The sequence below is a fragment of the Acinonyx jubatus genome, chromosome B4 (genome assembly GCF_027475565.1).
Source record: "Acinonyx jubatus isolate Ajub_Pintada_27869175 chromosome B4, VMU_Ajub_asm_v1.0, whole genome shotgun sequence".
Lineage (NCBI taxonomy): Eukaryota > Metazoa > Chordata > Mammalia > Carnivora > Felidae > Acinonyx > Acinonyx jubatus.
In genome coordinates, this window is record NC_069387.1 from 40,408,028 (window position 1) to 40,425,263 (window position 17,236).

The window sequence follows — 17,236 nt, forward strand, 5'->3', positions numbered from 1 at the left end:
GGGGCAGCCCCCAGGCCAGCCTGACCACACAACTGGCCCTTCAGAAAACCTGAAGGACCCAGGGGTGTCTTTTCTCCAGGGGGGCAACGGCTTCTAAAATAAAGAAAGAACACGTAACCAGGCAGAGAAGCAAGTTAAAAATGAAACTTTCCAACATTCAGAACAGTCAGTAGTGAATCCAGAACAGCTGACAGCCTTATATGGGCCTTCTCTCCAATTCAGGCCCTGGGAGATTCAGCCCGTCAGCAGTATCTGTAATCCCAGGCCGCAAACGTGTTGGGGAACTTCATTTTCTTGGTCCGGGGCCAGCAGCCCTTCTTAACTCCTTGGTGTCCTTCCAGAACCATCACCGCTAAATGAGGACATCTGGGGGCTCCAGCCAGAGGCCACAGATGGCCACCCCTCCCCAGGGTCATTCCTCTCTTTATGACAAGGCACCTGATAATTTCCAGAATACATGGCTTTTGCCCTCTGCGAGCTAGGGCAGTTAGCGGCCTCGGGCAGTTTGTTTTGTTGCCCTGTGCCTGGTTCTCCCCATCCTGAAACTGGCAGAGCTTACACACCCCACACCTCTCTGAGACAGAGAACTACCTACCAGGCTTGGCTTGTTAGTGTGAATGGCCATCGGTGGAAGGAAGCAGGACCGAGAGAGAGAGAGCCAGTGGGGAGCCGCGTAGGGTTCCTTTGAACCCCCGACTGAGTCTTTGGAGACAATAAACTGTTCTAAGTTGCGAGATGGGCTTGGGGTGATGCCAAGAGGCTGATGTGTCACTCTGTCGCCGAAGCCCAGAGTCCTGATACACAGGGGAAAAGAATGCTCAGTTTCGTGTATAAAAGGACACCCGGGCATTTGCTTCTGCTGCACCAAAAGCTTTTTCTCTCTGGCTAGGCCTGCACTGTCAGCCTGAAAAAGGAAGAATAAACAGCCCTTAAGCAAATTAATACAGTAATCCTGGAGAAGGCTCCGTGACAAATAACTTTTTCCATGAGTCAGACAGAAAGCTAACATTCACTTGTTTTATAAAGGGGAACACGTTGTCATTTATCATTGCCGGCCTTTGCTAACAAGCTCAGGATGCAGGCGAGGAGGAGCCTTTCCAAAGGGAAGCCCTGCGTGGCCCTGTAAGAGGCCGCCAAGCCTTCCAGTGGTTCTGTGGCTTCCGGCGGGGGGAAGGGGGGGAGGTGTGGCTTGCAGATGAGCCCCCGCTCCAGTTTGATGGCGGGTGCTAAAATCCCCATGGACAGCCACCAGGGGGTTGCTTGTCTTCATCCCTGGCTGAAGAGGGTAAGCCAAGACACCCCAGATTGGCAGCTACCTGAGCAAGATTTAAACCCAACAAGACCCTTTGTCCTACAAGCTTCATCTGCTGAGCCCAAGAAATGGATGTTTATAATTAACCAAGAAGCCCATTAGGAGGAGAATGTTCGTTCTCTCTCTCTCTCTCTCTCTCTCTCTCTCTCTCTCTCTCCCCCTCTCCCCCCCTCTCTCCCCCTCTCCCCCTCTCTCCCTCTCTCTCTCTCTATGCATGGGAAAGCTTTTTCCTTTAGTGTAGCTCCCTACTGCTGCTTATCCAACTCTCCTGACTTCTGCCAGGGCTGTCCCGGCTTATGAACTGGGGTCTGGACTTAGAGAAAACATGTCTGTCTGTTCATTCCCACTGACTCTATTCCATGTGCTTGTAAATCCTTTTGATCTCTTAATACGCCCTATTTATTCAGCCCCTGCCGCAGAGCTCAAAGGAGTGACCCTCATCCTTCGTTGTCTTGCCCCAGTGAGATGGGGAGAAACCAGGGCCATCTGACTGACTACTGCAGCTCACTGGTGGCCCCATGGCAGAGCCCGAAGCTGAGGGAGGCCGCCCCTCCCACGGCACCCATGCAGTGCACCCGTGGCCCCACAGTATCGAACGGCCCAGGAGGATAGGACTTGACTCCAGGACAGGCTGCATTCGTCCCCTTGCCCAGTCTGGGCCAGGCATGCATGGGAACAATACCCATATTCATACAACATAGGGGTTTGCCAGTAAACCCACGTGACCTGACATCACGACAGATGTGGGGGGGAAAAGGCAGAGACACAAATGCTCCCTTGTGTGTGCTCTGCTGGGTGCTGCCTGTGAACCTCAGCTGCAGGCAGACTGCATGGTTTGTTGCCTGCAAAGCCTCGGCCCCGGGACTGGGGGTGCAGATGTGGGACAGTGAGGTCACTGTGACACCTGCCAAGGTTCTCACTGCAGTACCCTGTTGTGTATTGTGTGGAAACATTGCAGACACTCTCTCTCAGCTTCAGCCCTGCACTTCAAGGAAGTCTCCCTAGTCCCAGTTCGTAGGGAGGGTTCCGCGAGTATGTAAAAATTCATCACTGTGGTTATTAATAATTGTCATTCATCCTCCGTATTACTAAGACTAACAGTAGCTAGCATTTGTTGTGCACATTTGGGTTAGATCACTTAATCTTTACAACAATCCTTGAGGCAGGCATTAGTACCATCCCCGTTTTGCAGATAGAAAATTATTGCACAGAGAGATTAAGCAGCTTCCCCAGGGTCACAGAGCTGGCTTTCACACCCAGACATGCTCTCACCATGCGACAGGAGTCCTTCCCAAGGTTGGACAGAATATGCCTGCAAGACAGGGAGGCACACGGGATTGCTCTGCCAGTGTCCCCATGGGGCCTGCATGTTGGGGAGCTGGGAAAGGGGGTGGTCCCTGCAGGACAGCTGCGGCTTTTCAAGAATATAACTGCAGGATGGGTCCATCTGGGCATTCCCTTGGGGGGTTATAGGATGACGAAGGCCAGGCTCCAGTGTGTTCCCTTCCCAGGGGTTTGCTTCATGTTGGGCCTAGGCAGAAGTCACTCCCTTCTCACCGCCTCCCTCTCCCCCCATCAGTTACTCAAACTGATGACTTAGAAACAGGGTCATTCACTCACCCTCCCTTTAAAGGAGGATCCTTTTCAGCCTTCACCTGGGGTAAATGAATTGCAACTGTAAGATCTCTTTAGGGCACTCTAAGGGATGTTTTGAAATGTTCTAGCCACCAACCTCTCATTCTAATGATAAAGAAATCGAGGCCCAGAGAGGGAGAGCGTCTTCCCCATGATCACACAGCAGTTAGCAATGTTGAGATCAAAACAAGGGTCTTCTGACACCAGGGCTGTGTTCTTTGCACTAGAGCAAGTACCCCTACCTTTGCCAACCTGTGCCCCTGGGTGTTACTAACTGCACATGCCTCACCGCCACCTGGAAGCAGGGCAGAGAGGCATCCCTTCTGGGAATGAGGCAGAGCTGGTCCACCTGAGCATGGATGTCTAAGTGTACACAACCCCTTTCCTTTGGAAAACTTGCTCAGACAGACTCTTCTGTCAGGTAGAGGCCAGCAGAAGGCTCATCAGAGTCCCAGGAAGTTAGCCCCAGTTTGGAGGGTCTATTTTAGTTAGTGTGAATGGACTCATCTTGCTGGAAACAGCTGACAAACTGGATCAGTTCACATCCTGAGTCAAACCTGGGGATTCCCACGGGTATCTTTGTCCTGGTTGTAGAAGGTAATGAGCACCTTCCAGGAAGGTGAGGGTAAGAGAGGGGTGAGGGCTTAATGGGGCAGGGTCCTAGAAAAGAGATTGGTGGGAAGGAGACTTAAAAGCAGAGGTGGAAGAGGCTGTTTTTTGTTGTTGTTGTTGTTGTTTTATTTTTTAATGTTTATTTTTGAGAGAGAGACAGAGACAGAACATGAGTGGGGAAGGGGCAGAGAGAGAGGGAGACACAGAATCTGAAGCAGGCCGCAGGCTCTGAGCTGTCAGCACAGAGCCATATGTGGGGCTCAAACTCAGGAACTGCGAGATCATGACCTGAGCTGAAGTCGGGTGCTTAACTGACTGAGCCACCCAGGAGCCCCAAGGAGGCTGTTTTTAAGGATGGGGGCAGCACAGATTCTTAGAGGGGGGAAAAAGAATTGCAGCACATGTCTGGGTCTCAACAATAATGACCCCATGCCTTGCCCTCTGCTCTCTGTCCTCAGGAGTTTATATTCTGATTGGAGCTGGTGCCCTCATGATGCTGGTGGGTTTCCTGGGCTGCTGTGGGGCCGTGCAAGAGTCCCAGTGCATGCTGGGATTGGTGAGTACCCCTTCTGCTCCCCACAGCCACTCTGACCCAAGGGCCCCGCCCCCAAGATCTCATAGAACAGATGGGGTGGGATGGGGTCCAGAGGGTACCTTAAAGGCATGAGCTATCCTCAGCCCCTACAGTGTTGCTCCATTCCAGGCCCCACCCCAGCCTCCTAGCCAGGTAGCCATCTTGCCCTCCTCCCCTGTAGTGATGCCTTGCTTCTCTTCTGTTCTGGAGCCTCTCTGTCTTATCACTTCCTTTAGGCGACTAAGTGCCAGGACTTTGTTTTCCCCCTTTTTGAGGACCACGTTTGCTTTTTTTCCCTGAATCCACAGGTACCTTCGCCTTCTCTTATTTTAAAATTTGTTAACAATTTTCTTCAAATTTCAGAGTGCATTCACTTTCTTTATTTCCTCAAATCCCTGTGGGTTTTGTGAGTGAGCGATCGTATCTTATCACTGACTCTTAATTAACACCTTAGGAATATCAATTCTGGGGTCAGCTGTGCCCCATTCTTTCCTCCTGAATGGGAATCTCTTCCTACTACTGCTTTCACTCCTCGCCTTGGCTCAATGCTCACAGTTCCATAAATTTCTTCCATCCCTTCCAGGCTGTTCATTTGCGCCCCCAGATGCCCAACTCCCAGGGAGTTATTCCTCCTTATCCTCCGGAATACCCTTTGTGGTTGGCTGGCTGGGATTTCCCCTCATCTTACCCCTTCTTTGCCTTCTAGTTCTTTGGCTTCCTCTTGGTGATATTTGCCATTGAAATAGCTGCGGCCATCTGGGGCTATTCCCACAAAGATGAGGTAGGTGTCTCCCATAAGATCTCTCGGGAGTGATACAGGTTTCGGAATTCGGGGGTAGGAATGATGAGAGTGACAGGTGTCTCAGCTGGCCACTTTGGTCAGCTTTCAGCCATCAAACATGCTCCTACTTCACCACGCTCCCACATGCCCAGCAGAGTGTGAGCTCCCCCAGGGCAGGCGATGTGGGTGTGGTGCCAGCCACAGCTTCCAGTTCCCTGAATGGTGCTGGCACGGAGCAGATATTCAAGAAATACTCATCAGGTCTGTGTGTGTATGTGTCTCGCACCTCAGCAGCCCTGTCCCCGACTCCTCTGGAAGGATGGCTTAGGAAAACGAGCCTCTGCGAGGGCTGGAGCCCCCTGCTCCTTCACCTAGTCTATGAATATGTGCCACCATGAGCCAAGTGCTGGCCAGACCCAGTGTGGGTCCAGTGATACACAAGCTGTGGTCTCCGCACTTTCCACCCAAATATGCATTTGGAGAATGCATATATGCAAATATGCACTGGAGAAGTGTCCTAGAAGTCATTTATATTCAGAAGTTCCATGGGGTTTGAGAAGGCGGCATGCCAACAGGAAATCTCTTCTGGCTTCATGGAGAAGGGGACACTCACCTAAATCTTGGATGAGAGAAAGGATTTCAGGAGGAAAGTTGGTGGGAGACCCAGTACTTTCCGGCAGAGACAGCTGAATGTGGGTTCCGATGGGGAGCCACTGAGGGAGGAGTTGTGGGCCAGGATGGACCATATCAGAACCGTGTATTAGGAAAGGCAGTCTTGGCATGTTTAGCAAGAGAGAGAAGAGACGAGAGACTGGATGCAAGAACACTGTTTAAAAAAAAAAAAAAAAAAAAAAAGATTTAATTATCCAGATATAAATGCTACAACTGAAGAAAGAGGAAGGGGTGATCACGACAGCTGCTAGAGAAATTCTGGATGTTGGTCAGTTAATTAATTGATTGGGGGCGGGGGGGGCAAGGGACAGGCGTTTGTTAAACTAGGGTGTACTGAGGTACCCAGTACTCTGTGCCAGACACTGTGCTAAGGGCTTATCATGCAGCATCTCATTTAAGTCCTCACAATAACCACTGAGGCACGGACTCTTATAATCTCCATCCTACATATGCAGAAACTGAAGTACAGAGAGGTTTAGTAACTTGCCAAAAGTCACACAGCCTCTAAGTGAAAAAGAAAAGCTGCAAGCCTGAGGAACTAGCCTGGTCAGGAGTAGAATTTTTTTTATTATTATTATTGTTCTTTAGATTGAGGAGAGTCCATTCGGTGCACAAGTAGAGGAGAAGTTGCCAACTGGGGCAGGAGGGAGGTGCAAGAGAAGAAGGGAAAACCGGATTGGGTTCCTAGGGACGTGGGAGGAGACGAGAAGGGCGCCGGAGGTGCTGGGAGAGGCAGGACCAGTCTGGTGGCTTCAGTCTGCTCAGTGACGTTTTCCAAGCACAAGAATTTGTTGGCTGAGCGTGAACAAGATGGAACAGGTGACGTTTATATGTTCTTGAAAAAGCCATATCTGCCCCGCTCTCGTCCGCCCGTCGTAGGTGATTCAGGAAGTCCAGGAGTTTTACAAGGACACCTACAACAAGCTGAAATCCAAGGACGAGCCCCAGCGGGACACCCTGAAAGCCATCCACTATGCGGTATGTCACCTGCGCCAACACCGCGACCCTCGCTGACCTTCCGTCAGAACGCACGTGCACACGGGGTACTGGTTGCACCAGCCTGTGCATCTCCATTCCAATCATCCTTTTTTGTTTGTTTCTCTCGCCCCATCCCTGCTCTTCCCCCTGCAGCTGGACTGCTGTGGTTTGGCTGGTGGAGTAGAACAGTTTATCTCCGACATCTGCCCCCAAAAGGATATACTGTCATCCATCACAGTGAAGGTAAACTTAAAAACCCAATGAAGGTAAACTGTTGCGCCCTGGCCCCGCTGCTCTGGACAAATCCCACAAGGGTTGAAGTGAAACCTTGCCCTCTCGTTCTGGGAAGACAGGCATCTAAGTGCTTCAGAACTACGCCTTCCACCTGCGGAAGAGCCCCGTGGCAGCCATGTCTTTCTTCCCCTCCCTGGGGCCTCTGTTTCCTCCAGGGCAGCAAAACAAAGGCCAGACCAGGGAAACAGCAAAGTGTTCTAGTGGCACCTGGATCTGCCAGCTGCTGGCTTCTATCCCGCCTCCCCCAGCTGTGCTCTGAATTCTGCACTCCCGCTTCTTAGACGTACAAACAGCTCACGACTGTAAGCTAGAGCTCATGTCCACACTTCAGAATAATAGGAAGTAGCCTGATGGCCTGATAAGAAATAGGCCCCAAAGCAGGTGCTTCCCCTTCTTCCTTCCCTTATTTCTTACCCAGACTTTAAGGACCCACCTCCATATCTCTTGGTTCTCCTTTCCATCCGCCAGTCAGGACACCTGAGCACTCCTGTCCTCGGCCCTTTCTCCCGGATCCCCAATGTCCTGGTGTGACACAGGTGCTGAGGGAGGGGGGAGGTGTGCCTGGAGCAGGGATTGTGTGTGACCTGAGTCTTGGTTTGCCCCCCTAAGCCCTGCCCTGAGGCCATCAAAGAAGTCTTTCACAACAAATTCCACATCATCGGCGCAGTGGGCATTGGGATTGCTGTGGTGATGGTGAGTATTGAGAACGTGGGGAGGGAATGATGTCACAGCGATTAACATCTGTGAAGCACATAGTCTGCCCAGGCACTGTTTTAATGAATCAATTCATTCATCAACTAATTTAATCCTCACCATACTTATGAGATGGGAGCTGTTAGTATTCCCATTTTACAGACCAGGGAGTAGAGGGACAGGTCGAGTTGATCAAAGCCTCTGAGCTCGTGAGTGAAGCATCTGGGATTTGAGCTCTGTGCATCTCCAGAATGCATTCTTCTAACCCTTAGGGTTCAGGGGGCAAATGTGAGGGGATGCTGGTCCTGCTGGTCCATGAACCACGCTTTGAGTAGCAAGGGTGTAGATCACCCAGCCCTGTTAGTGATCCTGAGGTAATCTTTAGGACTTGTTTTTGTTATGTGCCTGCTTTTCTTTTCCCAGAGAAAGTAGTTCAGTGAAAGTTACATGGACAGGAATTACTTCACACACACACATCACACCCATAGTCTGAAAGGCATGCAAAGGTGGACAACCAGAGGGAAGATTCCAGGCTTCAAATAATCTACTGTCTTGCTAATCAGCCCTAGAAACCATTAAGTGCAAACAAGGTTCCCTGGGGTTACTCTCTCATTCCCCAAGAGGGGCCTTCCTCTGCCCCAGTAAGACTATCCCGAGAAAGTGAGAATTCTTTCCTTTCTTAGTGGTTATTTACACCTAAGAAAGGCTTTGAGGCAGCTTTCAGTAAAAGGCGTAATAATACCTTTTAAAATAGAATATAAAACAGACATTCACAAAGATGGGAAGTACAAGCCTATGTGGATTATCGGAACGTCTGGCATTTGAGCATTAAATTTAGCTCTGAATTGGGGCGCCTGGGTGGCTCAGTTGGCTGAGCGGCTGACTTCAACTCGGGTCATGATCTCACAGTTTGTAAGTTCAAGCCCCTCATCAACCCCTGCTGGCAGCAAGTGAGCCCTCTTCCAATCGTCTGTCCCCGCCCCCCACCCCATTCACGCTCTCTCAAAACTAAATAAAACTTTTTTTTTTTTTTTTAATTCTAAATTTAGCTCTGAGCTTATTTGTCACACTCTGGAAGTTCTTCAGGGAAGTTGCTTGTGCAGTTTACATTGGCAAGTGGCTGCAGACCCTCAGAATCCCACCAGTCAGCGGCTCTCCCCATTAGAGCCAGCTAGCCTCCGTCTCTCCTGCTTTGGCACACTGTACATGCCTGACCATGCAGTCACCATTCTTCTCGTTTGTCTTGGCCCAAATGACTCCCGTCTTTCCTGTCCCTCAACCTTCCCTGAGCCACGCCACCCTGTTCCTCATGTTCCTTTCTGTCTTCTAGATATTTGGCATGATCTTCAGTATGATCCTGTGCTGTGCTATCCGCAGGAGCCGAGAGATGGTCTAGAGTCAGCTTGTACCCCTGAGCAGGAAAGCCCACCCCTAAAAATTGTTGCTTATTTTCCTGGGGTTTTGTTTTATTGTGTTTTGGGGGGGGGGTTGTTTGGGGTTTTTTTTTTGGTGTTGTATTGTTTTTGTTTTTGTTTTTATTTTTTTGCCACTAACGTTAGTATTCATTCCGCATTGCTAAACAAAAGTTATTCCATGTTTGTGTTTTTAATGCTTTATTCAATATTGGTATTTGTAGTTGAGAGATTTGGGGATTTGGTTTGCTTTGGTTTACATTTTTTTGGTTGTTTGTTTTTGCTTATTATGTTAAGCAGAAATCCTGCAATGAAAGGTACTATATTTGCTAGACTCTAGACAAAAGATATTGTACATAAAGAGAATTTTTTTTGTCTTTAAATAGATAAAAAAATGTCTATCAAACTTAATCAGGTTGTAACTTATGTTGAAGACAATTTGATACATAATAAATGATGATGACAATATCCTCGACTCGTTTTTGGTTTTTGCTTCCTTTATTTTTTTACAGCTATTTATTTTTCACATGTCTTTCAACTGCTGTTTTGTCTAACTGCGTTTATATGAGAAATAGGTTGGGAGGTTGGTCTCCCTACGTGACTAATGAAGAAAGCGAGAGATGAAGGGATTTTGATCCAAGATCACACAATTATTAACATTTATTTAGATCTGAATTGGGGCGCCTGGTGTGGAGTCCACACCAGAACCTAGCCCACGACTCCTCCTTGTAGCATTAGGTTGTATCTTGGGGGGGCAACAGTAAACGCGACTCCCTGATGGGAGAGACTTTGTTTTATTCACTGCTGTGCCCCAAGCACCTAGAACCTATTGTCTAGTGCATAGTAGGTGCTCAGTAAGTATTTGTTATCCATTAATATTCATTGGTTGAATAAATGAGAGCATACACATCGGGGTTTGATCAGGGAAGCAAGATTTTGATGTTAAATATTATATATAATTTCCATCCTATATATCCATTATATATATATAATACATATAATATATAATACATATTTATAATGTGTGTGTGTGTGTGTGTGTGTGTGTGTAATTTGCTACAGGGATTTGACCTTGGACAATCATTGGAGTTGCTTACACAGTTTCTTTAAGACCATTGTCTTTGTGGGGTTCCTGGGTGGTTCAGTCAGTTAAGCTTCCAACTCTTGATCTCATCTCAGGTCTTGATCTCAGGGTGGTGAGTTCCAGCCTGGAGTTTAAAAAATAAATAAATAAATAAATAAATAAATAAACAAAATCCATTGTTTTTGCATTTGACACTGGATCTTGAAGCCCACAGGGCAGACAGTCGGGAAGGCAAGAAGATGGATGTAGTTGGGGAGAGGAAGAACAGGCCAGAAGTCGAACATGAGTTAGCACCCATGAGGACAAACAAATCTATATCAATTCTTATTCCTCTGATGGTGGTGTGGGTCCTACAGAGGCCAGGACCCTATGTAGTGGAACTAAACACACTGGCCAGGAGCTCAAGAAGCAGACATGAGCCCTCATAAAAGCAACCGTTTTGTGTGAACTTGAAAATGCCGCCTCATTTCCATCCAGGCCTCCCCTGTGAGGAGGGGGAGAAATCAGCGTAGCAGGCTTGCATCTCCTTGCTGTTCTGTGGCCCCAGGAGCCCTATTAATCTGAGCATTTGAGAGCTAACTGTACCGTTTCAATGTGGAAATAACAGGCCAACTGTTCTTTTTATGACAGTGTGAATGAGACTGTCTTCACTCAGGCATCACAATTCCCGATTAGCTCTAATTCCTGCCCTGTTTATGACTGCCAGCTCCCTCTAGGAAAAGCGGGTCCCATCCACACACTTTCCACTCTGCTGCCTCGCTGAAAAGTGGATGGACTCAAGAGTGTAACAGCTTGCTACTGCTTCAATCAGGGAACACTTCAGGGTTGTATCCTGTCTGTTCAGTTTGTCATAAAGGACCAATTGGCTAGCTTAAGCGAAAGCTTGAGGTGGTGCCCACGGAACCCAAGAACGGAAACACAGTTGAGCCATAGGAGGTTCCTGGAACTGTGGACTAGGATTCCCTGCAGCTCTGCACTTCTGAGTGCTGTGTTTTGCTCTCCAAAGAGACAAGTATACTTGTCTCTGCTACTCAGTCCACATGGGTTGGAAAAAGCACTAGGCTTGAACCCCCAAGTTCACACAGACAACGTCCAGTGACCTCTCTCAACGTCCGGGAGAGAAAATCTGACCCAGTTTTCAGTGGATTATCTATCCCTGACTCCTCAGCGGGCAGCTCGGGGAAGGAGCGTGTGTAGTAAAGACTCGGCCACCCTTTGACCTATAGACGGAGCCTACAACCAGAATAGGAGGGATCGCTGAGAGCTGGCAGACACCCAGAAAGGAGCCAGCTGGTCCACAGAGCCCTTGATCCAGCCCAACAAGCTTGCTCTGACTCCTGGTGGGTGAGTCTAGTTGACACTCTGCAATTAAGGCGAAACCAAGACGGTCCTGGCTCTCAGGGCCTGAAGGGCTTGTGGAACAAAGGCCTTTAGGAAGTTTTAGTCACAAAAGGGCAAGAGACTGCCAACAGCATTAATAGCTGTGGGTCCAGAAGGAACCTCCTTGAGCAAAAGAGGAATGAATACACAGCTGGGTGTATTGGCCTCTTGGTTCAGCTGTGAAAGGCAGTGCAGGGGCTACAAGTTTGAATATAAGGTGGGTAGTAAAGGTTATTAAAGGTTATTACTTTACCTGGTGCCCTTCAAGGACTGAAAGTGCTTTAAAATCCCCAAACTCCGTGCCTTCTAGGCTGGAGCTGAGCGTTGCAAGGGTGGAGGCAAGACCGCAGGCATCCTGGCACTCATTCCATGCTGCTGCCATTTCCCGTGGGAAGAGGTTTTAACCAGTGCATTAGGACACTCCGAAAGGACAGTGTATTTTTGTTCCACTGAAAATTAGGACACCTCATGAGCTGCTTGGGCCCACGATAGAGCAGTAGGGGTGGACTTACAGCACCATGAGGCAGATCCATAGCTGGGTGAACACTCCCATGCAAGAGCAGAGATCTATTGGTAGGCTGGGGGCCCTGCTTTGCTCTATCCCCATCAATGTTTTAAATAACTTGGAATATTATCAAATATTATAGGTGTCCCAAAGCTCTGAGGAATACCCAGTAATGTGAGTAACAAAATTATAGTTCAAAGAGATGTTAGGATCTAGAATAATGGATTATGACACCCAAAGGTTATATCTTAACAGGAATAATTAAGTAAATGAAATCAAGCAATCTACATAATGTATTTTAACACAGGTCCTCCTCCTTACACTTGTAGCTGAATAATATGTGAATTGCATGTTTGGCTGGCTAGATGATGGGGGTTTTTCCCCCTTATATATTAAGTCTTGAGGCAACCTCAGGTGTTGAGTTAGCAGTGAGGCATTATATCAAAGATGGCATTTCTGTGATCCTCTTGGCTTCTCCCACTCTGTCACAAGGTAGCTGCCACAGCTCCAAACATCTCTATATTCACAGCAGAAAGTAGGGGAGAAGGGCAAATACTTGCTACAACTACCCCTTTTATCTAAAATGCAAAGGCTTCCCCCAGAAGACTGGAAGCTGACTTCCATTTGTGCATCATTGACCAAAATCTGTCACATGAGTACTCGGATACAAGGGAAGCAGAGAACATGAGTATTTAATTGTTCCAATCTTAGATACAAAGAAGGTGGACAAGGGATGAATGAGTTATGGGTGTTTTTATTCCATTTTAAACTGGGAGGACATAAGGTTTGGAGAAGTTAAGTATTTGCCCCAGGATCATACAGTTAATATATTGAATACAGATTTGAATCCAGTTCTGTTTTTCTCCAGTCTTATTGCACATTTTACACAGTGGTGCCTCCAGGATTAACATCATAAGAGGGATTTTTTTAACAGAAACACACTGGAACCTCTTCTTTTTTTAAAAAAGTTTATTTATTTTTGAGAGAGAGAGAGAGAGAGAGAGACGGAGCACAAGCAGGGAGGGTCAGAGAGAGAGAGAGACACAGAATCCGAAGCAGGCTCCAGGCTCCGAATTGTCAGCACGGAGCCGATGCGGGACTTGAACTCACGAGCTGCGAGATCATGACCTGAGACAAAGTTGGACGCTTAACCAACTGAGCCATCCAGGCACCCCTTGGAACACACTGGAACCTCTTGATTAAAATAACTCGTTACATAAATTCAGGATGGAGAAAGAATCTCATTTGAAAAAAGACAAGGAAATGTAGCTTACCACAAACTTAACAGAAGCCAAAACTGTGAGGTGAGGCTATCTGGGGCTCCATCTGGAGAGATAGGTGTCCAGATGGAGGGAGATAATACAGCCACAACAAATGCAGCAGTCAGACCCTAAGGCAGTATGATGCTCCAATCTGGGGGCGCCTCTCCTCAAAAAGTAAGGCAGCTGGAGATGAGGGAGACCTTATTAGGGTGGGGCCTAAAACCATGTCATCCAAAAGAAGAGTGAAAGACCAAGGGATTCTAACCTGGGTGGGGTGGGGGGAACCAACAACACAACAATCTTGGTTTTCAAATATCTAAAGTGCTATAAAGTGGTCCAGCAGCATATGTTGTCCCAGAGGCCACAGTGAGAACTTGTGGTGGAGTTCACAGGACTATCCAACCTTGGACTATCCAACAGAGTAGTGTGCCCCAAAGTGTGAAGGAGGCTCCAGGAGAGGCTGGAGATGGGGTGTGCCAATTCCTGCACCAGTGGGGCCTTGAGGAACTCCTACATCCCTCCCATCTCTAAAATCTTATGAAGATGTAAGTCTCCAAGCAAATACGCAGTGTTGGGGTGGAAGAATTTCCTCTGCCCTTCAAGATCCTTCCAGCTGGATTAAGAATCAAATTGGCATGTGACAGATTAATAGGAGACAATCAGATTTAATAGCATACATACAGGGAATTCACAGAGACATGGAAATTCCAAAGACAGCCAAGCAACATGATGCTTACATGAGCTAAGGAGAGGGGTAAGGGTTTGAGGATATAAAGGGGAGAAAAACCAAGAAGGTCAATCTCCAATGAGATTCTCCGAGTAATTACACTTGTTGAGGTTGTTCTCCTTCAGCAGGTGTGACCACACTCCAAGAGAGGTAGGATTATGCATGTGGGTCTCTGAGAAAGGAAAGTTACAGAGTCTGTGACCCATGAAAAGTCAATGGCAGAGGCAGATACAGCTTCATCAGTCCCAGGCCAGGGATCATCAGCGGCTAAGGACTTTTACACCACCAAGCTAAATTCTCTTCTCTCCTCTCCTCTCCTCAGGCCACCCCACCCGCCCTCAGTTTTTATGCTAGCTTGGAGACGCCTGAGAAGCTAATGTAATAGTTTTTACTCAATCATTGGCCAGCAGACCCCTGGAGAGCTAATTCAATTTCTTTACTTTTAAATTGGATTTCCCCAAACCATCTGCTTCCCTGCTAGCTGTGCAGACAGAATCAGATCTTATCCCAATGTGGAATCTCTACTCCTCTCCAGGGCTCTAGGAGCCAGAGCTGACCTGGCCAAGCAAGGCAGTGAGGGACCCAGTGAGGTTGTTCCAACATACCCTGTAAGTATAGTCACAGAGTTTGGGCTGCCCAACTGACCCTCAGCACTGTCCCAGGAGTTAGGGAAACATGAGGATTATTCTATTCTTTTCTTTTTTAACGTTTATTTATTTTTGGGAGAGAGAGACAGCACAAGTAGGGGAGGGGAAGAGAGAGACAGAGACACAGAATCCAAAGCAGGCCCCAGGCTCTGAGCTGTCAGCACAGAGCCCAACACAGAGCTCAAATTCACAAGCTGTGACATCACGACCTGAGCCAAAGTTGGACGTGAGCCACCCAGGTGCCCCTCTCTATTTTTAATACATGGGGAAACTGAGGGCCAAAGAAAAGAGGCAGTGACTTGCCCAGGACCACAGAGCTCAACCAAACCTAGAGAAACCCATTGGCTATAGAGGAAAGGTCAGAATGAGACCCTGAAACAGATCTATGTTCAAAGGACGTCCCTTAGCATTCAGCTAGCATCGTCATAGGCCTTGGTTTCTTCATGTGTAAGTATGAGCTGATAAAACCTATCTCACAGGGAAGTTTTGCATATCGAAAGTATTAGAAAGAAGTGAGCTACCAAGCTGTGGAAAAGACATGGAGAAACCTTAAATGCATATCACTAAGTGAAAGAAGCCAATCTGAAAAAGCTACAAACTATGTGATTCCAACTATATGACATTCTGGAAAAGGCAAAATTAAGGAGACAGTGAAAAGGTAATTTGAGTTAGAAAGGGAGAGAGAATGAATAGGTGTAGCACAGGAGATTTTTAGGGCAAACTATTCTGTATGGTACCATATATACTAATGGGTACATGGCATTGTGCACTTGTCAAAACCCATGGAATGTACAATGCCCAAGTAAACTGTGGTACCCTCAGGTGAACTGCAGACTTGGAGTGATGACAATGTGTCAGCAATGGTTCATCAATTGTAACAAATGTACCACATCGATGCCAATGTTGATGGTGTGGAAAGTTATACATGTAAGGAGCAGAGGGGAGGAAGAGGTAGTTGGGAACTCTCATTCAGTGTTGCTAAAATTGGTCTAAAAATAGAGTCTAAAATTTAAAAAACAATTTTAAAATTGGGGCACCTGGGTGGCTCAGTCGGTTGGGCGACCGACTTCGGCTCAGGTCATGATCTCACAGTTTATGAGTTCAAGCCCCATGTCGGGCTCTGTGCTGACAGCTCAGAGCCTGGAGCCTGCTTCAGATTCTGTGTCTCCCCTCTCTCTACCCCTCCCCTGCTCATGCTCTGTGTCTCTCTGTCTCTCAATAATGAATAAACGTTAAAAAAAATTTTTTTTAACAATTTTAAAATGTCAATGTGCATGTAACAGGATGATAACATGGAAGTTTCAACTAAGACATCAAGATGTATCTTATAAGATGTCAGAGTGGGGTGCCAGGTGCAAATTTTTTATGGATTCATTTAAACACCAGTTACATGACTCTTGAGCCTACTTACCATGGTGGTACTGGGTGGTGGCAGCTTCCATGAACTTCCACATGAATTTGGGGGCTGTTCATTGGCATGCAGGCCAGAGCAATGATTTTTTTTTTCATTTTACTTTATTTTTCATGATGGTAAGTATACTCTTTAACCTCCATCCCCCATTTTCCTCATCCCTCAACCCACCTCCCCTCTGCTAACCATCAGTTTGTTCTCTATAGTTAAGAGTCTATTTCTTGGTTTCTCTTTCACTTCCCCCCACCCTGCTCATTTGTTTTGTTTTCTAAGTTCCACATATGAATGAGATAATGTGATATTTGTCTTTCTCTGACTGACTAGTTTCACTTAGTGTAATACTCTCTAGCCCTACCCATGTTGTTTGCAAATGGCAAGATTTCATTCTTTCAGATGACTGAGTAGTATTCCATTATATATATATATATATATATATATATATATATATATGTATATCTGTATATATATATACCACATCTTCTTTATCCATTCATCAGTTGATGGATACTTGGGCTGCTTCCATAATTTGGCTATTATAAATAATGCTGCTATAAACACAGAAGCTCACGTATTCCTTTGAATTCGTGCTTTTGTATTTTGGGGGTAAATACCCAGTAGAGCAATTCCTGAACCATAGGGTAGTTCCTTTTTTAATTTTTTGAGGAACCTCCATACTGTTTTCCACAGTGACTGCATCAGTCTGTGTTCCCAACAGTGCATGAGGGTTCGTTTTTCTCCACATCCTCACCATCACTTGTTTCTTATGTTGTTGATTTTAGCCATTCTGACAGGTGTGAGGTCTGCATTTCCCTGAAGTTGTGTATCTTTTCATGTGTCTGTTGACCATCTGGATGTCTTCTTTGGAAAAATGTCTGTTCATGTCTTCTGCCCATTTTTTAGATGGATTATTTGTTTTTTGTGTGTTGAGTTGTATCAGTTCTTTATATATTTTATATATAGGTTATATATATGTATATGTATAAAACTCTGTATTGGAAATGTCATTTGCAAATATCTTCTCCCATTTCATTAGTTGCCTTTTAGTTTTGTCGATTGTTTCCCTCACTATGTAGAAGCTTTTTATTTTTATATGGTCTCGATAGTTTACTTGTGCTTTTATTTCCTTTGGATATGTCTTCCTCAGGAGACATATCTATCTAGAAAAATGTTGCCACGGCCAATGTCAGAGAGAGCCTGTGTTCTCTTCAAGTATTTTTATGGTTTCAGGTCTTACATTTAGGTCTTTCATCCATTTTG

General features: G+C 46.7%; 1 protein-coding gene across 1 annotated transcript in view; it reads left to right on the forward strand.

Moving 5' to 3' along the window:
• Positions 1-9,431, forward strand: part of CD9 (CD9 molecule) — a 33,699-nt gene extending 24,268 nt beyond the window's left edge. Inside the window, exons 3-8 of the mRNA XM_015061408.3 lie at positions 4,018-4,115; positions 4,840-4,914; positions 6,466-6,564; positions 6,718-6,807; positions 7,468-7,551; positions 8,882-9,431. Of these exons, the coding sequence (XP_014916894.1) occupies positions 4,018-4,115; positions 4,840-4,914; positions 6,466-6,564; positions 6,718-6,807; positions 7,468-7,551; positions 8,882-8,947 (512 nt within the window). The 3' untranslated portion in view covers positions 8,948-9,431. The remainder of the gene's footprint in view (positions 1-4,017; positions 4,116-4,839; positions 4,915-6,465; positions 6,565-6,717; positions 6,808-7,467; positions 7,552-8,881) is intronic.
• The last annotated feature ends 7,805 nt before the right edge of the window (positions 9,432-17,236 follow it).